The 22,514-nt window shown below is 50.3% G+C and overlaps 1 protein-coding gene across 1 annotated transcript in view; it reads left to right on the top strand.

Annotated features, from left to right (window-relative positions):
• Positions 1–22,514, top strand: part of lad1 (ladinin) — a gene marked incomplete at its 5' end in the record, with an annotated part of 105,115 nt that overhangs the window by 61,648 nt on the left and 20,953 nt on the right. The window contains 2 exons of the mRNA XM_084197551.1: positions 14,060–14,103; positions 19,697–19,763. Of these exons, the coding sequence (XP_084053677.1) occupies positions 14,060–14,103; positions 19,697–19,763 (111 nt within the window). The remainder of the gene's footprint in view (positions 1–14,059; positions 14,104–19,696; positions 19,764–22,514) is intronic.

Here is a 22,514-nt window from a genome sequence, read left to right as displayed (position 1 = left end):
TAATGCCACGGAATTCTAAGCAAATCTTGTCTGCTAAATGAACTAGTGTAGCCCACAGCCACATGGCATAGCCAGATCAGGACCTAACATAAGGACAACTCAGAATATGTTATTCTGTTCTTCTGAAATAGACTACATTTTCTTCATATCATCTTTCATTAGACCTGTCTATAATAAATAATGGATTTGATGGTGTAAGCTACATTACATGGATTTATTAGACTTAAAATGTAGATGTTCCAAAGGTCTGCATCAGTGGCTTGTAGGCTGTGTGTGGAAGCCAGGAGATGCTAAATGTGTTTATGTTAATTAACGGTCAATTACCGAAATGTCACGACCGCCACCGCCCTAGGGTGGGCCATCCTTTAGAGTTAGAGGGTAGAGTGGAGTTAGAGGGGTAGAGTGGAGTTAGAGGGGTAGAGTGGAGTTAGAGGGGTAGAGTGGAGTTAGAGGGGTAGAGTGGAGTTAGAGGGGTAGAGTGGAGTTAGAGGGGTAGAGTGGAGTTAGAGGGGTAGAGTGGAGTTAGAAGGTAGAGTGGAGTTAGAGGGTAGAGTGGAGTTAGAGGGTAGAGTGGAGTTAGAGGGTAGAGTGGAGTTAGAGGGGTAGAGTGGAGTTAGAGGGGTAGAGTGGAGTTGGAGGGGTAGAGTGGAGTTGGAGGGGTAGAGTGGAGTTAGAGGGGTAGAGTGGAGTTAGAGGGGTAGAGTGGAGTTGGAGGGGTAGAGTGGAGTTGGAGGGGTGGAGTTGGAGGGGTAGAGTGGAGTTGGAGGGGTAGAGTGGAGTTGGAGGGGTAGAGTGGAGTTGGAGGGGTAGAGTGGAGTTGGAGGGGTAGAGTGGAGTTGGAGGGGTGGAGTTGGAGGGGTAGAGTGGAGTTAGAGGGTAGAGTGGAGTTGGAGGGGTAGAGTGGAGTTGGAGGGGTAGAGTGGAGTTGGAGGGGTAGAGTGGAGTTGGAGGGGTAGAGTGGAGTTAGAGGGTAGAGTGGAGTTAGAGGGTAGAGTGGAGTTGGAGGGTAGAGTGGAGTTAGAGGGTAGAGTGGAGTTAGAGGGTAGAGTGGAGTTAGAGGGTAGAGTGGAGTTAGAGGGGTAGAGTGGAGTTAGAGGGGTAGAGTGGAGTTAGAGGGGTAGAGTGGAGTTAGAGGGGTAGAGTGGAGTTAGAGGGTAGAGTGGAGTTGGAGGGGTAGAGTGGAGTTAGAGGGGTAGAGTGGAGTTGGAGGGGTAGAGTGGAGTTGGAGGGGTAGAGTGGAGTTAGAGGGGTAGAGTGGAGTTAGAGGGGTAGAGTGGAGTTAGAGGGGTAGAGTGGAGTTAGAGGGGTAGAGTGGAGTTAGAGGGGTAGAGTGGAGTTAGAGGGGTAGAGTGGAGTTAGAGGGGTAGAGTGGAGTTGGAGGGGTAGAGTGGAGTTGGAGGGGTAGAGTGGAGTTAGAGGGTAGAGTGGAGTTAGAGGGGTAGAGTGGAGTTAGAGGGGTAGAGTGGAGTTAGAGGGGTAGAGTGGAGTTAGAGGGGTAGAGTGGAGTTAGAGGGGTAGAGTGGAGTTAGAAGGTAGAGTGGAGTTAGAGGGTAGAGTGGAGTTAGAGGGTAGAGTGGAGTTAGAGGGGTAGAGTGGAGTTAGAGGGGTAGAGTGGAGTTAGAGGGGTAGAGTGGAGTTAGAAGGTAGAGTGGAGTTAGAGGGTAGAGTGGAGTTAGAGGGTAGAGTGGAGTTAGAGGGTAGAGTGGAGTTAGAGGGGTAGAGTGGAGTTAGAGGGTAGAGTGGAGTTAGAGGGGTAGAGTGGAGTTGGAGGGGTAGAGTGAGGGTTGGGTAGAGTTAGAGGGTGGGTGGAGTGGGAGGGTGGGGTTGGAGGGGTGGAGTTGGAGGGTAGTGGAGTTGGAGGGGTAGAGTGGAGGGTAGTGGGGGTTCCAGAGGTTGTGACCCCCCCCAGGGGTAGAGTGGAGTTGGAGGGGTGGAGTTGGAGGGGTAGAGTGGAGTTAGAGGGTAGAGTGGAGTTGGAGGGGTAGAGTGGAGTTGGAGGGGTAGAGTGGAGTTGGAGGGGTAGAGTGGAGTTGGAGGGGTAGAGTGGAGTTAGAGGGTAGAGTGGAGTTAGAGGGTAGAGTGGAGTTGGAGGGTAGAGTGGAGTTAGAGGGTAGAGTGGAGTTAGAGGGTAGAGTGGAGTTAGAGGGGTAGAGTGGAGTTAGAGGGTAGAGTGGAGTTAGAGGGGTAGAGTGGAGTTAGAGGGGTAGAGTGGAGTTAGAGGGTAGAGTGGAGTTAGAGGGGTAGAGTGGAGTTAGAGGGGTAGAGTGGAGTTAGAGGGGTAGAGTGGAGTTAGAGGGGTAGAGTGGAGTTAGAGGGGTAGAGTGGAGTTAGAGGGTAGAGTGGAGTTAGAGGGTAGAGTGGAGTTAGAGGGGTAGAGTGGAGTTAGAGGGGTAGAGTGGAGTTAGAGGGGTAGAGTGGAGTTAGAGGGGTAGAGTGGAGTTAGAGGGGTAGAGTGGAGTTAGAGGGTAGAGTGGAGTTAGAGGGTAGAGTGGAGTTAGAGGGGTAGAGTGGAGTTAGAGGGGTAGAGTGGAGTTAGAGGGGTAGAGTGGAGTTAGAGGGTAGAGTGGAGTTAGAGGGTAGAGTGGAGTTAGAGGGGTAGAGTGGAGTTAGAGGGGTAGAGTGGAGTTAGAGGGGTAGAGTGGAGTTAGAGGGTAGAGTGGAGTTAGAGGGGTAGAGTGGAGTTAGAGGGGTAGAGTGGAGTTAGAGGGTAGAGTGGAGTTAGAGGGTAGAGTGGAGTTGGAGGGGTAGAGTGGAGTTGGAGGGGTAGATTGGAGTTGGAGGGGTAGATTGGAGTTGGAGGGGTAGAGTGGAGTTGGAGGGGTAGAGTGGAGTTGGAGGGGTAGAGTGGAGTTGGAGGGGTAGAGTGGAGTTAGAGGGTAGAGTGGAGTTGGAGGGGTAGAGTGGAGTTGGAGGGGTAGAGTGGAGTTGGAGGGGTAGAGTGGAGTTGGAGGGGTAGAGTGGAGTTGGAGGGGTAGAGTGGAGTTAGAGGGTAGAGTGGAGTTAGAGGGGTGGAGTTAGAGGGGTAGAGTGGAGTTAGAGGGGTAGAGTGGAGTTAGAGGGTAGAGTGGAGTTAGAGGGTAGAGTGGAGTTAGAGGGTAGAGTGGAGTTAGAGGGGTAGAGTGGAGTTAGAGGGGTAGAGTGGAGTTAGAGGGGTAGAGTGGAGTTAGAGGGGTAGAGTGGAGTTAGAGGGGTAGAGTGGAGTTAGAGGGGTAGAGTGGAGTTAGAGGGGTAGAGTGGAGTTAGAGGGGTAGAGTGGAGTTAGAGGGGTAGAGTGGAGTTAGAGGGGTAGAGTGGAGTTAGAGGGGTAGAGTGGAGTTAGAGGGTAGAGTGGAGTTGGAGGGGTGGAGTTGGAGGGGTAGAGTGGAGTTGGAGGGGTAGAGTGGAATTGGAGGGGTAGAGTGGAGTTGGGGGGTAGAGTGGAGTTGGAGGGGTAGAGTGGAGTTGGAGGGGTAGAGTGGAGTTGGAGGGGTAGAGTGGAGTTGGAGGGGTAGAGTGGAGTTGGAGGGGTAGAGTGGAGTTGGAGGGGTAGAGTGGAGTTGGAGGGGTAGAGTGGAGTTGGAGGGGTAGAGTGGAGTTAGAGGGTAGAGTGGAGTTGGAGGGGTAGAGTGGAGTTGGAGGGGTAGAGTGGAGTTGGAGGGGTAGAGTGGAGTTAGAGGGTAGAGTGGAGTTAGAGGGTAGAGTGGAGTTAGAGGGTAGAGTGGAGTTGGAGGGTAGAGTGGAGTTAGAGGGTAGAGTGGAGTTAGAGGGTAGAGTGGAGTTAGAGGGTAGAGTGGAGTTAGAGGGGTGGAGTTAGAGGGGTAGAGTGGAGTTAGAGGGGTAGAGTGGAGTTAGAGGGTAGAGTGGAGTTAGAGGGTAGAGTGGAGTTAGAGGGTAGAGTGGAGTTAGAGGGGTAGAGTGGAGTTAGAGGGGTGGAGTTAGAGGGGTAGAGTGGAGTTAGAGGGGTAGAGTGGAGTTAGAGGGTAGAGTGGAGTTAGAGGGTAGAGTGGAGTTAGAGGGTAGAGTGGAGTTAGAGGGTAGAGTGGAGTTAGAGGGTAGAGTGGAGTTAGAGGGGTAGAGTGGAGTTAGAGGGTAGAGTGGAGTTAGAGGGGTAGAGTGGAGTTAGAGGGGTAGAGTGGAGTTAGAGGGTAGAGTGGAGTTAGAGGGGTAGAGTGGAGTTAGAGGGGTAGAGTGGAGTTAGAGGGTAGAGTGGAGTTGGAGGGGTAGAGTGGAGTTGGAGGGGTAGAGTGGAGTTGGAGGGGTAGAGTGGAGTTGGAGGGGTAGAGTGGAGTTGGAGGGGTAGAGTGGAGTTAGAGGGTAGAGTGGAGTTGGAGGGGTAGAGTGGAGTTGGAGGGGTAGAGTGGAGTTAGAGGGTAGAGTGGAGTTAGAGGGTAGAGTGGAGTTAGAGGGTAGAGTGGAGTTGGAGGGGTAGAGTGGAGTTGGAGGGTAGAGTGGAGTTGGAGGGGTGGAGTTAGAGGGTAGAGTGGAGTTAGAGGGTAGAGTGGAGTTAGAGGGGTAGAGTGGAGTTAGAGGGGTAGAGTGGAGTTAGAGGGGTAGAGTGGAGTTAGAGGGGTAGAGTGGAGTTAGAGGGTAGAGTGGAGTTAGAGGGTAGAGTGGAGTTGGAGGGGTGGAGTTAGAGGGTAGAGTGGAGTTAGAGGGTAGAGTGGAGTTAGAGGGGTAGAGTGGAGTTAGAGGGGTAGAGTGGAGTTAGAGGGTAGAGTGGAGTTAGAGGGGTAGAGTGGAGTTAGAGGGGTAGAGTGGAGTTAGAGGGTAGAGTGGAGTTAGAGGGTAGAGTGGAGTTAGAGGGGTAGAGTGGAGTTAGAGGGGTAGAGTGGAGTTAGAGGGGTAGAGTGGAGTTAGAGGGGTAGAGTGGAGTTAGAGGGTAGAGTGGAGTTAGAGGGTAGAGGAGTTAGAGGGGTAGAGTGGAGTTAGAGGGGTAGAGTGGAGTTAGAGGGGTAGAGTGGAGTTAGAGGGGTAGAGTGGAGTTAGAGGGGTAGAGTGGAGTTGGAGGGGTAGAGTGGAGTTGGAGGGGTAGAGTGGAGTTGGAGGGGTAGAGTGGAGTTGGAGGGGTAGAGTGGAGTTGGAGGGGTAGAGTGGAGTTGGAGGGGTAGAGTGGAGTTGGAGGGGTAGAGTGGAGTTGGAGGGGTAGAGTGGAGTTGGAGGGGTAGAGTGGAGTTAGAGGGTAGAGTGGAGTTGGAGGGGTAGAGTGGAGTTGGAGGGGTAGAGTGGAGTTAGAGGATAGAGTGGAGTTAGAGGGTAGAGTGGAGTTAGAGGGTAGAGTGGAGTTGGAGGGGTAGAGTGGAGTTGGAGGGTAGAGTGGAGTTAGAGGGGTAGAGTGGAGTTGGAGGGGTAGAGTGGAGTTGGAGGGGTGGAGTTAGAGGGTAGGGTGGAGTTAGAGGGTAGAGTGGAGTTAGAGGGTAGAGTGGAGTTAGAGGGGTAGAGTGGAGTTAGAGGGGTAGAGTGGAGTTGGAGGGGTAGAGTGGAGTTGGAGGGGTAGAGTGGAGTTAGAGGGTAGAGTGGAGTTGGAGGGTAGAGTGGAGTTGGAGGGGTAGAGTGGAGTTGGAGGGGTAGAGTGGAGTTGGAGGGGTAGAGTGGAGTTGGAGGGGTAGAGTGGAGTTGGAGGGGTAGAGTGGAGTTGGAGGGTAGAGTGGAGTTAGAGGGTAGAGTGGAGTTGGAGGGGTAGAGTGGAGTTGGAGGGGTAGAGTGGAGTTGGAGGGGTAGAGTGGAGTTGGAGGGGTAGAGTGGAGTTGGAGGGGTAGAGTGGAGTTAGAGGGGTAGAGTGGAGTTAGAGGGGTAGAGTGGAGTTAGAGGGGTAGAGTGGAGTTAGAGGGGTAGAGTGGAGTTAGAGGGTAGAGTGGAGTTGGAGGGTAGAGTGGAGTTGGAGGGGTAGAGTGGAGTTGGAGGGTAGAGTGGAGTTAGAGGGGTAGAGTGGAGTTAGAGGGGTAGAGTGGAGTTAGAGGGTAGAGTGGAGTTGGAGGGGTAGAGTGGAGTTGGAGGGGTAGAGTGGAGTTGGAGGGGTAGAGTGGAGTTGGAGGGGTAGAGTGGAGTTGGAGGGGTAGAGTGGAGTTGGAGGGGTAGAGTGGAGTTGGAGGGGTAGAGTGGAGTTAGAGGGGTAGAGTGGAGTTAGAGGGGTAGAGTGGAGTTAGAGGGTAGAGTGGAGTTAGAGGGTAGAGTGGAGTTAGAGGGGTAGAGTGGAGTTAGAGGGTAGAGTGGAGTTAGAGGGGTAGAGTGGAGTTAGAGGGGTAGAGTGGAGTTGGAGGGGTAGAGTGGAGTTGGAGGGGTAGAGTGGAGTTAGAGGGTAGAGTGGAGTTAGAGGGTAGAGTGGAGTTGGAGGGGTAGAGTGGAGTTGGAGGGTAGAGTGGAGTTAGAGGGGTAGAGTGGAGTTAGAGGGTAGAGTGGAGTTAGAGGGTAGAGTGGAGTTAGAGGGTAGAGTGGAGTTAGAGGGGTAGAGTAGAGTTAGAGGGGTAGAGTAGAGTTAGAGGGTAGAGTAGAGTTGGAGGGGTAGAGTGGAGTTGGAGGGTAGAGTGGAGTTGGAGGGTAGAGTGGAGTTGGAGGGGTAGAGTGGAGTTAGAGGGTAGAGTGGAGTTAGAGGGGTGGAGTTAGAGGGGTAGAGTGGAGTTAGAGGGGTAGAGTGGAGTTAGAGGGGTAGAGTGGAGTTAGAGGGGTAGAGTGGAGTTAGAGGGTAGAGTGGAGTTGGAGGGTAGAGTGGAGTTGGAGGGGTAGAGTGGAGTTAGAGGGGTAGAGTGGAGTTAGAGGGGTAGAGTGGAGTTAGAGGGGTAGAGTGGAGTTAGAGGGTAGAGTGGAGTTAGAGGGTAGAGTGGAGTTGGAGGGGTAGAGTGGAGTTAGAGGGTAGAGTGGAGTTAGAGGGGTAGAGTGGAGTTGGAGGGGTAGAGTGGAGTTAGAGGGGTAGAGTGGAGTTAGAGGGGTAGAGTGGAGTTGGAGGGGTAGAGTGGAGTTGGAGGGGTAGAGTGGAGTTAGAGGGTAGAGTGGAGTTGGAGGGGTAGAGTGGAGTTAGAGGGGTAGAGTGGAGTTAGAGGGGTAGAGTGGAGTTGGAGGGGTAGAGTGGAGTTGGAGGGTAGAGTGGAGTTGGAGGGGTAGAGTGGAGTTAGAGGTGTAGAGTGGAGTTAGAGGGGGTAGAGTGGAGTTGGAGGGGTAGAGTGGAGTTGGAGGGGTGGAGTGGAGTTAGAGGGTAGAGTGGAGTTAGAGGGTAGAGTGGAGTTGGAGGGGTAGAGTGGAGTTAGAGGGGTAGAGTGGAGTTAGAGGGGTAGAGTGGAGTTAGAGGGTAGAGTGGAGTTAGAGGGTAGAGTGGAGTTAGAGGGGTAGAGTGGAGTTGGAGGGGTAGAGTGGAGTTGGAGGGTAGAGTGGAGTTAGAGGGTAGAGTGGAGTTGGAGGGGTAGAGTGGAGTTGGAGGGGTAGAGTGGAGTTAGAGGGGTAGAGTGGAGTTAGAGGGGTAGAGTGGAGTTAGAGGGTAGAGTGGAGTTAGAGGGTAGAGTGGAGTTAGAGGGGTAGAGTGGAGTTAGAGGGGTAGAGTGGAGTTGGAGGGGTAGAGTGGAGTTGGAGGGTAGAGTGGAGTTGGAGGGGTAGAGTGGAGTTGGAGGGGTAGAGTGGAGTTGGAGGGGTAGAGTGGAGTTGGAGGGGTAGAGTGGAGTTAGAGGGTAGAGTGGAGTTAGAGGGGTAGAGTGGAGTTGGAGGGGTAGAGTGGAGTTAGAGGGGTAGAGTGGAGTTAGAGGGGTAGAGTGGAGTTAGAGGGGTAGAGTGGAGTTAGAGGGTAGAGTGGAGTTAGAGGGGTAGAGTGGAGTTAGAGGGTAGAGTGGAGTTAGAGGGGTAGAGTGGAGTTAGAGGGGTAGAGTGGAGTTAGAGGGGTGGAGTTAGAGGGGTAGAGTGGAGTTAGAGGGTAGAGTGGAGTTAGAGGGGTAGAGTGGAGTTAGAGGGGTAGAGTGGAGTTAGAGGGGTAGAGTGGAGTTAGAGGGTAGAGTGGAGTTAGAGGGGTGGAGTTAGAGGGGTAGAGTGGAGTTAGAGGGTAGAGTGGAGTTAGAGGGGTGGAGTTAGAGGGGTAGAGTGGAGTTAGAGGGTAGAGTGGAGTTAGAGGGTAGAGTGGAGTTAGAGGTGTAGAGTGGAGTTAGAGGGTAGAGTGGAGTTAGAGGGGTGGAGTTAGAGGGGTAGAGTGGAGTTAGAGGGGTAGAGTGGAGTTAGAGGGTAGAGTGGAGTTAGAGGGTAGAGTAGAGTTAGAGGGGTAGAGTGGAGTTAGAGGGGTAGAGTGGAGTTGGAGGGTAGAGTGGAGTTAGAGGGTAGAGTGGAGTTAGAGGGTAGAGTGGAGTTAGAGGGTAGAGTGGAGTTAGAGGGTAGAGTAGAGTTAGAGGGTAGAGTGGAGTTAGAGGGGTAGAGTGGAGTTGGAGGGTAGAGTGGAGTTAGAGGGTAGAGTGGAGTTAGAGGGGTGGAGTTAGAGGGGTAGAGTGGAGTTAGAGGGTAGAGTGGAGTTGGAGGGGTAGAGTGGAGTTAGAGGGTAGAGTGGAGTTGGAGGGGTAGAGTGGAGTTAGAGGGGTGGAGTTAGAGGGGTAGAGTGGAGTTAGAGGGTAGAGTGGAGTTGGAGGGGTAGAGTGGAGTTAGAGGGTAGAGTGGAGTTAGAGGGGTAGAGTGGAGTTAGAGGGTAGAGTGGAGTTAGAGGGGGTGGAGTTAGAGGGGTAGAGTGGAGTTAGAGGGTAGAGTGGAGTTGGAGGGGTAGAGTGGAGTTAGAGGGTAGAGTGGAGTTAGAGGGGTAGAGTGGAGTTAGAGGGGTAGAGTGGAGTTAGAGGGGTAGAGTGGAGTTAGAGGGTAGAGTGGAGTTGGAGGGGTAGAGTGGAGTTAGAGGGGTGGAGTTAGAGGGGTAGAGTGGAGTTGGAGGGTAGAGTGGAGTTAGAGGGTAGAGTGGAGTTAGAGGGTAGAGTGGAGTTAGAGGGTAGAGTGGAGTTAGAGGGGTGGAGTTAGAGGGGTAGAGTGGAGTTGGAGGGTAGAGTGGAGTTAGAGGGTAGAGTGGAGTTAGAGGGTAGAGTGGAGTTAGAGGGTAGAGTGGAGTTAGAGGGGTGGAGTTAGAGGGGTAGAGTGGAGTTAGAGGGTAGAGTGGAGTTAGAGGGGTGGAGTTAGAGGGTAGAGTGGAGTTAGAGGGGTAGAGTGGAGTTAGAGGGTAGAGTGGAGTTAGAGGGTAGAGTGGAGTTAGAGGGTAGAGTGGAGTTAGAGGGTAGAGTGGAGTTGGAGGGTAGAGTGGAGTTAGAGGGTAGAGTGGAGTTAGAGGGTAGAGTGGAGTTAGAGGGTAGAGTGGAGTTAGAGGGTAGAGTGGAGTTAGAGGGTAGAGTGGAGTTAGAGGGGGTGGAGTTAGAGGGGTAGAGTGGAGTTAGAGGGTAGAGTGGAGTTAGAGGGTAGAGTGGAGTTAGAGGGTAGAGTGGAGTTAGAGGGTAGAGTGGAGTTAGAGGGGTAGAGTGGAGTTGGAGGGGTAGAGTGGAGTTAGAGGGGTAGAGTGGAGTTGGTGGGGTAGAGTGGAGTTAGAGGGTAGAGTGGAGTTGGAGGGGTAGAGTGGAGTTAGAGGGGTGGAGTTAGAGGGTAGAGTGGAGTTAGAGGGTAGAGTGGAGTTAGAGGGTAGAGTGGAGTTAGAGGGGTAGAGTGGAGTTGGAGGGGTAGAGTGGAGTTGGAGGGGTAGAGTGGAGTTAGAGGGGTAGAGTGGAGTTAGAGGGGTAGAGTGGAGTTAGAGGGGTAGAGTGGAGTTAGAGGGTAGAGTGGAGTTAGAGGGTAGAGTGGAGTTAGAGGGTAGAGTGGAGCTAGAGGGTAGAGTGGAGTTAGAGGGTAGAGTGGAGTTAGAGGGGTAGAGTGGAGTTAGAGGGGTAGAGTGGAGTTAGAGGGTAGAGTGGAGTTAGAGGGTAGAGTGGAGTTAGAGGGTAGAGTGGAGTTAGAGGGGTAGAGTGGAGTTAGAGGGGTAGAGTGGAGTTAGAGGGGTAGAGTGGAGTTAGAGGGTAGAGTGGAGTTAGAGGGTAGAGTGGAGTTAGAGGGTAGAGTGGAGTTAGAGGGTAGAGTGGAGTTAGAGGGTAGAGTGGAGTTAGAGGGGTAGAGTGGAGTTAGAGGGTAGAGTGGAGTTGGAGGGGTAGAGTGGAGTTGGAGGGTAGAGTGGAGTTAGAGGGTAGAGTGGAGTTAGAGGGTAGAGTGGAGTTAGAGGGGTAGAGTGGAGTTAGAGGGTTACTTTTCTCGTCAATGATTTTGAAAAAACTTCTACTTAAAACCTGGAAATCAAATGATCCTCCATCACTACGAATCACTACAAATCAAATGTATTATTATTTAATATTGAAAAGGTGTGGGCTACGGAGAAAAATAGAACAGTGCAATTTGAGGCCATATGGCAAAGAGTGCTACAAGGACTGGAAAGTTCCAGAGGATGAAGGATGAGGGGGGTGTGGTTGAGACATACATGGTGTGTATGGTAGCAGTGGGATTAGGGGGGTGTGGTTGAGACATACATGATGTGTATGGTAGCAGTGGGATTAGGGGGGTGTGGTTGAGACATACATGATGTATATGGTAGCAGTGGGATTAGGGGTGTGGTTGAGACATACATGATGTGTATGGTAGCAGTGGGATTAGGGGGGTGTGGTTGAGACATACATGATGTGTATGGTAGCAGTGGGATTAGGGGGGTGTGGTTGAGACATACATGATGTGTATGGTAGCAGTGGGATTAGGGGGGTGTGGTTGAGACATACATGATGTGTATGGTAGCAGTGGGATTAGGGGGGTGTGGTTGAGACATACATGATGTGTATGGTAGCAGTGGGATTAGGGGGGGGTGGTTGAGACATACATGATGTGTATGGTAGCAGTGGGATTAGGGGGTGTGGTTGAGACATACATGGTGTGTATGGTAGCAGTGGGATTAGGGGGGTGTGGTTGAGACATACATGGTGTGTATGGTAGCAGTGGGATTAGGGGGTGTGGTTGAGACATACATGATGTGTATGGTAGCAGTGGGATTAGGGGGTGTGGTTGAGACATACATGATGTTTATGGTAGCAGTGGGATTAGGGGGTGTGGTTGAGACATACATGATGTGTATGGTAGCAGTGGGATTAGGGGGTGTGGTTGAGACATACATGATGTGTATGGTAGCAGTGGGATTAGGGGGGGGGTGGTTGAGACATACATGATGTGTATGGTAGCAGTGGGATTAGGGGGTGTGGTTGAGACATACATGATGTGTATGGTAGCAGTGGGATTAGGGGGTGTGGTTGAGACATACATGATGTGTATGGTAGCAGTGGGATTAGGGGGGTGTGGTTGAGACATACATGATGTGTATGGTAGCAGTGGGATTAGGGGGGTGTGGTTGAGACATACATGATGTGTATGGTAGCAGTGGGATTAGGGGTGTGTGGTTGAGACATACATGGTGTGTATGGTAGCAGTGGGATTAGGGGGTGTGGTTGAGACATACATGATGTGTATGGTAGCAGTGGGATTAGGGGGTGTGGTTGAGACATACATGATGTGTATGGTAGCAGTGGGATTAGGGGGGTGTGGTTGAGACATACATGATGTGTATGGTAGCAGTGGGATTAGGGGGTGTGGTTGAGACATACATGGTGTGTATGGTAGCAGTGGGATTAGGGGGGTGTGGTTGAGACATACATGATGTGTATGGTAGCAGTGGGATTAGGGGGTGTGGTTGAGACATACATGGTGTGTATGGTAGCAGTGGGATTAGGGGGGTGTGGTTGAGACATACATGGTGTGTATGGTAGCAGTGGGATTAGGGGGGTGTGGTTGAGACATACATGGTGTGTATGGTAGCAGTGGGATTAGGGGGTGTGGTTGAGACATACATGATGTGTATGGTAGCAGTGGGATTAGGGGGGTGTGGTTGAGACATACATGGTGTGTATGGTAGCAGTGGGATTAGGGGGTGTGGTTGAGACATACATGATGTGTATGGTAGCAGTGGGATTAGGGGGGTGTGGTTGAGACATACGTGATGTGTATGGTAGCAGTGGGATTAGAGGGGTTGTTATTGTCTGGTTGTTATTGTCTGGTTGTTTATTTCTGTTCCCGCTCAGCCCAGTCAAAGCTATTCGCTGCTCTGGCACCCCAATGGTGGAACAAGCTCCCCCACGACGCCAGGACAGCGGAGTCACTGACCACCTTCCGGAGACACTTGAAACCCCACCTCTTTAAGGAATACCTGGGATAGTGTAAAGTAATTATTATAGGTGTCTGGTTAGACTGTAAACTCTCCTTCCAGACTCACATTAAGCATCTCCAATCAAAAGTTAGATCTAGAATCGGCTTCCTATTTCTCCTATAGCCTCCTTCACTCATGCTGCCAAACATGCCCTCGTAAAACTGACTATCCTACCGATCCTTGACTTCGTTAAACTGACTATCCTACCGATCCTAAAACTGACTATCATACCGATCCTAAAACTGACTATCCTACCGATCCTAAAACTGATTATCCTTCCGATCCTAAAACTGACTATCCTACCGATCCTAAAGCTGACTATCCTTCCGATCCTAAAACTGACTATCCTACCGATCCTAAAACTAACTATCCTACCGATCCTAAAACTGACTATCCTACCGATCCTAAAACTGACTATCCTACCGATCCTAAAACTGACTATCCTACCGATCCTAAAACTGACTATCCTTCCGATCCTAAAACTGACTATCCTACCGATCCTAAAACTGACTATCCTACCGATCCTAAAACTGACTATCCTACCGATCCTAAAACTGATTATCCTTCCGATCCTAAAACTGACTATCCTACCGATCCTAAAACTGACTATCCTTCCGATCCTAAAACTGACTATCCTACCGATCCTAAAACTGACTATCCTTCCGATCCTAAAACTGACTATCCTACCGATCCTTGACTTCGTTAAACTGACTATCCTACCGATCCTAAAACTGACTATCCTACCGATCCTAAAACTGACTATCCTACCGATCCTTGACATCTACATTTACTTTATACAGTACATCTCTGATCTTGTCAATAAATTTTTTTTACTTACTGTGAAGTAAAATCTTAATAGGTATCATCATAAAAGTACATTACAGTATATATCATATTTTATGTTTTTTCTTCAGACATACATTTTAATTATGTAGTTTTCCAAATCTGTAGTTGGATTAAAGTATCAGTAAAATCTATTTTAACAAATGAGAAGAGAATAATACCAAAAGTAAAGTGAAATTACTTTATGAATATGTATATAATAATAATATATGTATCTAGATGAAACACTGATTAAGTTTAGTGAAAAAGTGACTGTATGATTTTGTGTTATACAACTGCCTTTTTGATGATCTGTTTTGAGTTTTGTGAAAATGTATCACATACTTTATCACCAAAGAAAATGTGCTCAGAGTTTTGAAACAACTGCCTTTTTGATGATCTGTTTTGAGTTTTGTACCCACGAGTTGTGAAAATGTATCACATACTTTATCACCACAGCATTTGGAACCAACTGTAAGTTGTAGTTATATAACAGTGTCTGTGTTCTCTGTGTAGGGTTAGGGTTAGGGTTAGGGTTAGTTATATAACAGTGTCTGTGTTCTCCAGGGTTAGGGTTAGGGTTAGTTATATAACAGTGTCTGTGTTCTCCAGGGTTAGGGTTAGGGTTAGTTATATAACAGTGTCTGTGTTCTCCAGGACCAGACTGGGGACCAGGGTTAGGGTTAGGGTTAGTTATATAACAGTGTCTGTGTTCTCCAGGGTTAGGGTTAGGGTTAGTTATATAACAGTGTCTGTGTTCTCCAGGGTTAGGGTTAGGGTTAGTTATATAACAGTGTCTGTGTTCTCCAGGGTTAGGGTTAGGGTTAGTTATATAACAGTGTCTGTGTTCTCCAGGGTTAGGGTTAGGGTTAGGGTTAGGGTTAGTTATATAACAGTGTCTGTGTTCTCCAGGGTTAGGGTTAGGGTTAGTTATATAACAGTGTCTGTGTTCTCCAGGGTTAGGGTTAGGGTTAGGGTTAGTTATATAACGGTGTCTGTGTTCTCCAGGGTTAGGGTTAGGGTTAGGGTTAGGGTTAGTTATATAACAGTGTCTGTGTTCTCCAGGACCAGACTGGGGACCAGGACAAAGCAGCACATTTCCAAAGGAAGTAAGTCTGGTGAACACATTTAAAATGTTTTATACTGACACTATAAGAATATAATAATATAATAATAATGTCTGTCCGTAACCCCTAACCCCTAACCCCTGACCCCTGACCCCTAACCCCTGACCCTGTCCACTAACCCCTAACCATAACCATGTCCCCTAACCATAACCATGTCCCCTAACCCCTGACCCTGTCCCCTAACCCCTGACCCTGTCCACTAACCCCTGACCATAACCATGTCCCCTAACCCCTAACCCCTGACCCTGTCCACTAACCCCTAACCATAACCATGTCCCCTAACCCCTGACCTCTGACCCTGTCTACTAACCCCTAACCATAACCATGTCCCCTAACCCCTGACCCCTGACCCTGTCCACTAACCCCTAACCATAACCATGTCCCCTAACCCCTGACCTCTGACCCTGTCCCCTGACCCCTGACCCTGTCCACTAACCCCTGACCCTGTCCACTAACCCCTAACCATAACCATGTCCCCTAACCCCTAACCTCTGACCCCTAACCCCTAACCCCTGACCCTGTCCACTAACCCCTAACCATAACCATGTCCCCTAACCATAACCATGTCCCCTAACCCCTAACCCCTGACCCTGTCCACTAACCCCTAACCATAACCATGTCCCCTAACCATAACCATGTCCACTAACCCCTAACCCCTAACCCTGTCCACTAACCCCTGACCCCTAACCCTGTCCACTAACCCCTAACCATAACCATGTCCCCTAACCTCTGACCCCTAACCCCTGACCCTGTCCACTAACCCCTAACCATAACCATGTCCCCTAACCATAACCATGTCCCCTAACCCCTAACCCCTGACCCTGTCCACTAACCCCTAACCATAACCATGTCCCCTAACCCCTAACCTCTGACCCCTAACCCCTAACCCCTGACCCTGTCCACTAACCCCTAACCATAACCATGTCCCCTAACCCTAACCCCTGACCCTGTCCACTAACCCCTAACCCTAACCATGTCCCCTAACCCCTAACCTCTGACCCCTAACCCCTGACCCTGTCCACTAACCCCTAACCATAACCATAACCCCTAACCCCTGACCCCTGACCCTGTCCACTAACCCCTAACCATAACCATGACCCCTAACCCCTGACCCCTGACCCTGTCCACTAATCCCTAACCATAACCCCTAATCCCTGACCCCTGACCCTGTCCACTAACCCCTAACCATAACCATGTCCCCTAACCCCTGACCTCTGACCCTGTCCCCTGACCCCTGACCCTGTCCACTAACCCCTAACCCTGTCCACTAACCCCTAACTCCTGACCCTGTCCACTAACCCCTAACCCTGTCCATTAACCCCTAACCATAACCATGTCCCCTAACCCCTAACCCCTGACCCTGTCCACTAACCCCTAACCCTGTCCACTAACCCCTAACCCCTGACCCTGTCCACTAACCCCTGACCCTGTCCACTGACCCCTAACCATAACCATGTCCCCTAACCCCTGACCTCTGACCCTGTCCCCTGACCCCTGACCCTGTCCACTAACCCCTGACCCTGTCCACTAACCCCTAACCATAACCATGTCCCCTAACCCCTAACCTCTGACCCCTAACCCCTAACCCCTGACCCTGTCCACTAACCCCTAACCATAACCATGTCCCCTAACCATAACCATGTCCCCTAACCCCTAACCCCTGACCCTGTCCACTAACCCCTAACCATAACCATGTCCCCTAACCATAACCATGTCCACTAACCCCTAACCCCTAACCCTGTCCACTAACCCCTGACCCCTAACCCTGTCCACTAACCCCTAACCATAACCATGTCCCCTAACCTCTGACCCCTAACCCCTGACCCTGTCCACTAACCCCTAACCATAACCATGTCCCCTAACCATAACCATGTCCCCTAACCCCTAACCCCTGACCCTGTCCACTAACCCCTAACCATAACCATGTCCCCTAACCCCTAACCTCTGACCCCTAACCCCTAACCCCTGACCCTGTCCACTAACCCCTAACCATAACCATGTCCCCTAACCCTAACCCCTGACCCTGTCCACTAACCCCTAACCCTAACCATGTCCCCTAACCCCTAACCTCTGACCCCTAACCCCTAACCCCTGACCCTGTCCACTAACCCCTAACCATAACCATAACCCCTAACCCCTGACCCCTGACCCTGTCCACTAACCCCTAACCATAACCATAACCCCTAACCCCTGACCCCTGACCCTGTCCACTAATCCCTAACCATAACCCCTAATCCCTGACCCCTGACCCTGTCCACTAACCCCTAACCATAACCATGTCCCCTAACCCCTGACCTCTGACCCTGTCCCCTGACCCCTGACCCTGTCCACTAACCCCTAACTCCTGACCCTGTCCACTAACCCCTAACCCTGTCCACTAACCCCTAACTCCTGACCCTGTCCACTAACCCCTAACCCTGTCCATTAACCCCTAACCATAACCATGTCCCCTAACCCCTAACCCCTGACCCTGTCCACTAACCCCTAACCCTGTCCACTAACCCCTAACCCCTGACCCTGTCCACTAACCCCTAACCCTGTCCACTAACCCCTAACCATAACCATGTCCCCTAACCCTAACCCCTGACCCTGTCTACTAACCCCTAACCATAACCATGTCCCCTAACCCCTAACCTCTGACCCCTAACCCCTAACCCCTGACCCTGTCCACTAACCCCTAACCATAACCATGTCCCCTAACCATAACCATGTCCCCTAACCCCTAACCCCTGACCCTGTCCACTAACCCCTAACCATAACCATGTCCCCTAACCCCTAACCCCTGACCCTGTCCACTAACCCCTAACCATAACCATGTCCCCTAACCATAACCATGTCCACTAACCCCTAACCCCTAACCCTGTCCACTAACCCCTGACCCCTAACCCTGTCCACTAACCCCTAACCATAACCATGTCCCCTAACCTCTGACCCCTAACCCCTGACCCTGTCCACTAACCCCTAACCATAACCATGTCCCCTAACCATAACCATGTCCCCTAACCCCTAACCCCTGACCCTGTCCACTAACCCCTAACCATAACCATGTCCCCTAACCCCTAACCTCTGACCCCTAACCCCTAACCCCTGACCCTGTCCACTAACCCCTAACCATAACCATGTCCCCTAACCCTAACCCCTGACCCTGTCCACTAACCCCTAACCCTAACCATGTCCCCTAACCCCTAACCTCTGACCCCTAACCCCTAACCCCTGACCCTGTCCACTAACCCCTAACCATAACCCCTAACCCCTGACCCCTGACCCTGTCCACTAACCCCTAACCATAACCATAACCCCTAACCCCTGACCCCTGACCCTGTCCACTAATCCCTAACCATAACCCCTAATCCCTGACCCCTGACCCTGTCCACTAACCCCTAACCATAACCATGTCCCCTAACCCCTGACCTCTGACCCTGTCCCCTGACCCCTGACCCTGTCCACTAACCCCTAACTCCTGACCCTGTCCACTAACCCCTAACCCTGTCCACTAACCCCTAACTCCTGACCCTGTCCACTAACCCCTAACCCTGTCCATTAACCCCTAACCATAACCATGTCCCCTAACCCCTAACCCCTGACCCTGTCCACTAACCCCTAACCCTGTCCACTAACCCCTAACCCCTGACCCTGTCCACTAACCCCTAACCCTGTCCACTAACCCCTAACCATAACCATGTCCCCTAACCCTAACCCCTGACCCTGTCTACTAACCCCTAACCATAACCATGTCCCCTAACCCCTAACCTCTGACCCCTAACCCCTAACCCCTGACCCTGTCCACTAACCCCTAACCATAACCATGTCCCCTAACCCCTAACCCCTGACCCTGTCCACTAACCCCTAACCATAACCATGTCCCCTAACCCCTAACCTCTGACCCCTAACCCCTAACCCCTGACCCTATCCACTAACCCCTAACCATAACCATGTCCCCTAACCATAACCATGTCCCCTAACCCCTAACCCCTGACCCTGTCCACTAACCCCTAACCATAACCATGTCCCCTAACCCCTAACCCCTGACCCTGTCTACTAACCCCTAACCATAACCATGTCCCCTAACCCCTAACCACTGACCCTGTCCACTAACCCCTAACCATAACCATGTCCACTAACCCCTAACCCTGTCCACTAACCCCTAACCATAACCATGTCCCCTAACCCCTAACCCCTGACCCTGTCTACTAACCCCTAACCATAACCATGTCCCCTAACCCCTAACCCCTGACCCTGTCCAATAACCCCTAACCATAACCATGTCCACTAACCCCTAACCCTGTCCACTAACCCCTAACCATAACCATGTCCCCTAACCCCTGACCCTGTCCACTAACCCCTAACCCCTGACCCTGTCCACTAACCCCTAACCATAACCATGTCCCCTAACCCCTGACCCTGTCCACTAACCCCTAACCATAACCATGTCCCCTAACCCCTGACCTCTGACCCTGTCCCCTGACCCCTGACCCTGTCCACTAACCCCTGACCCTGTCCACTAACCCCTGACCCTGTCCACTAACCCCTAACCCTGTCCACTAACCCCTTAACCATAACCATGTCCCCTAACCCCTAACCTCTGACCCCTAACCCCTAACCCCTGACCCTGTCCACTAACCCCTAACCATAACCATGTCCCCTAACCATAACCATGTCCCCTAACCCCTAACCCCTGACCCTGTCCACTAACCCCTAACCATAACCATGTCCCCTAACCCCTGACCCTGTCTACTAACCCCTAACCATAACCATGTCCCCTAACCCCTGACCCCTAACCCTGTCCACTAACCCCTAACCATAACCATATCCCCTAACCCCTGACCCTGTCCACTAACCCCTGACCACTGACCCTGTCCACTAACCCCTAACCATAACCATGTCCCCTAACCCCTGACCCTGTCCACTAACCCCTAACCCTAACCATGTCCCCTAACCTCTAACCCTGTCCACTAACCCCTAACCCTAACCATGTCCCCTAACCTCTAACCCTGTCCACTAACCCCTAACCATAACCATGTCCCCTAACCCCTGACCCTGTCCACTAACCCCTAACCCTAACCATGTCCCCTAACCCCTGACCATGTCCCCTAACCCCTAACCCCTGACCCTGTCCACTAACCCCTAACCATAACCATGTCCCCTAACCCCTGACCCTGTCCACTAACCCCTAACCATAACCATGTCCCCTAACCCCTGACCCTGTCCACTAACCCCTAACCATAACCATGTCCCCTAACCCCTGACCCCTAACCCTGTCCACTAACCCCTAACCATAACCATGTCCCCTAACCATAACCATATCCCCTAACCCCTGACCCTGTCCACTAACCCCTAACCCTGTCCCCTGACCCCTGACCCTGTCCACTAACCCCTAACCCTTAACCCTGTCCACTAACCCCTAACCCCTAACCATAACCATGTCCCCTAACCTCTGACCCTGTCCACTAACCCCTTACCATAACCATGTCCCCTAACCCCTAATCCCTGACCTCTGACCCCTAACCCTGTCCACTAGCCCCTAACCATGTCCCCTAACCCCTGACCTCTGACCCCTAACCCTCTGCCCATGTAGTTCCAGACAAAGGGTGTCATCCCGTTCCATCCAGGAGAAGATGGAGAGACTGGCCCATGCAGCTCAGGTAACAACACATAACATCACATAAAATAACACATAACATCACTGTTCGGATTTTTCGTTATTTAGCCCTCCAAAAAGGCTCACCAGGAAGCACACAATGTCATGACTCGTGTTTTGTCCTTAATTTTATTTTAAATCGAATGACTACAGGTCATAAACCTGAATTACAACAAACAAATAATGACCATATATTATTCAAATATATAATGTAAATATTATTCAAATAATATAATGTAATAATAATGTAAATAATGAAAATCAAATAAGCCTACAACACCATAAAAAATTTGGCAAATCTGGCTTAAAACAGCATTGACTACATCACCCAGAATGCCTAGCGCCAGAGGAGCATGCGCACAGCGACTCCGCCGTTACCACGGACGCTGCCACAGGACACAGAACCCATGCCACCACATGCCTCGTCCAAAGGACCCACCCATGCACAAACACAACACAACGCGGCGCTCCACCATGGATCACCGAACCAAACCACCGCTATCACCACCGCCACCAGAAACCAGCAGAGTGCTCCGAACAATCAGCACAACGCAAATGGCTGATAATGATAGCCTAATGCTATACAGCATCTGGGTCGCTGAGCTACCGCACCCAGCGAGCCACAGGTTACGCTCGGCCAACTAACACCGACACAGTGAGGTAAACGTTCAGTGCTCAAACATATAAGTGACTTAAACATTAATGCTAGACTGTGAGTAGTTCGCAGTTACATACCAACGGGCTGTGTGCTCCTGATGATTGTCTGTCGTGAAATGATTACCAGGTGCCATAATTTAAGTCTCTAGTGAAGCTGCGCATGCGCACAAAACGTAACATATCCGAGCATCTAAGAAACATAAAGAAATCACTCGTTCCCCATTTAATTGAACACATCAGACCATTTGCTTCTCTTTTATCTATTTATATATATATATATATATATATATATATATATTAATATATATATATATATTTATTTTTTTCCTGAGTGAGCTAGAAGTCTCAACAATCACACATAACATATCATCACACACAGCATAACATAACATCACACATAACATCACACATAACATAACATCACATACAGTGCATTCGGAAAGTATTCAGACCCCTTGACTTTTTCCACATTTTGTTACGTTACAGCCTTATTCTAAAATTGATAAAATATTTTTTTCCCCCTCATCAATCTACACACAATACCCCATAATGACGAATCAAAAATAGGTTTTTAGAAAATTCTGCAAATTTAGAAAATAATGTAAACTGAAATTTCACGTTTACATAATTTTTGAAGCACTTTTGGCAGCGATTACAGCCTCGAGTCTTCTTGGGTATGACGCTACAAGCTTGGCACACCTGTATTTGGGGAGTTTTCCCATTCTTCTCTGCAGATCCTCTCAAGCTCTGACAGGTTGGATGGGGAACGTCGCTGCAAAGCTATTTTCAGGTCTTTCCAGAGATGTTCGATCGGGTTCAAGTCCGGGCTTTGGCTGGGCCACTCAAGGACATTCAGAGACTTGTCCCGAAGCCACTCCTGCATTGTCTTGGCTGTGTGCTTAGGGTCGTTGTCCTGTTGGAAGGTGAACCTTCACCCCAGTCTGAGGTCCTGAGCGTTCTGGAGCAGGTTTTCATCAAGGATCTCTCTGTACTTTGCTCCGTTCATCTTTCCCTCGATCATGACTAGTCTCCCAGTCCTGCCGCTGAAAAACATCCCCACAGTATGATGCTACCACCACCATGCTTCACCGTAGGGATGGTGCCAGGTTTCCTCCAGACGTGACGTTTGGCATTCAGGCCAAAGAGTTCAATCTTGGCTTCATCAGACCAGAGAATCTTGTTTTTCATGATCTGAGAGTCTTTAGGTGCCTTTTGGCAAATTCAAAGCGGGCTGTCATGTGCCTTTTACTGAGGAGTGGCTTCCGTCTGGCCACTCTACCATAAAGGCCTGATTGGTGGAGTGCTGCAGAGATGGTTGTCCTTCTGGAAGGTTCTCCCATCTCCACAGAGGAACTCTGGACCTCTGTCAGAGTGACCATCAGGTTCTTGGTCACCTCCCTGACCAAGGCCCTTCTCCCCCGATTGCTCAGTTTGGCCAGGCGGCCAGCTCTAGGAAGAGTCTTGGTGGTTCCAAACTTGGAGGATGGAGGCCTTCAATACTGCAGAATTGTTTTTGGTACCCTTCCCCAGATCTGTGCCTCGACACAATCCTGTCTTGGAGCTCTACAGACAATTCCTTTGACCTCATGCCTTGGTTTTTGCTCTGACATGCACTGTCAACTGTGGGACCTTATATAGAGATGCATGTGCCTTTCCAAATCATGTCCAATCAATTGAATTTACCAAAGGTGGACTCCAATCAAGTTGTAGAAACATCTCAAGGATGATCAATGGAAACAGGATACGCCTGAGCTCAATTTCGAGTCACATAGCGAAGGGTCTGAATACTTATGCAAATAAATGTGCAAAGAATTCTAAAAACCCGTTTTCGCTTTGTCATTATGGGTTATTGTGTGTAAAAATATGGGGGAAAAAAACAATTTAATCAATTTTAGTGTAAGGTGTAACAAAATGTGGAAAAAGTAAAGGGGTCTGAATACTTTCCGAATGCACTGTATAACATTTTATGTCACATAACATTACATATAACATCACATACGGTATAACATCACATCACATTACCAACTAATATAACTAGGTAGAACATCACATATCATCATCAAATAGCATTTAACATCACATATAACTAACATATCAC

This window comes from Coregonus lavaretus (genome assembly GCF_964263955.1).
Source record: "Coregonus lavaretus genome assembly, contig: HAP1_SCAFFOLD_749, whole genome shotgun sequence".
Taxonomy (NCBI): domain Eukaryota; kingdom Metazoa; phylum Chordata; class Actinopteri; order Salmoniformes; family Salmonidae; genus Coregonus; species Coregonus lavaretus.
The sequence above is the reverse complement of the archived record's forward strand: the minus strand, read 5'-3'. Positions and strand labels throughout refer to the sequence as shown.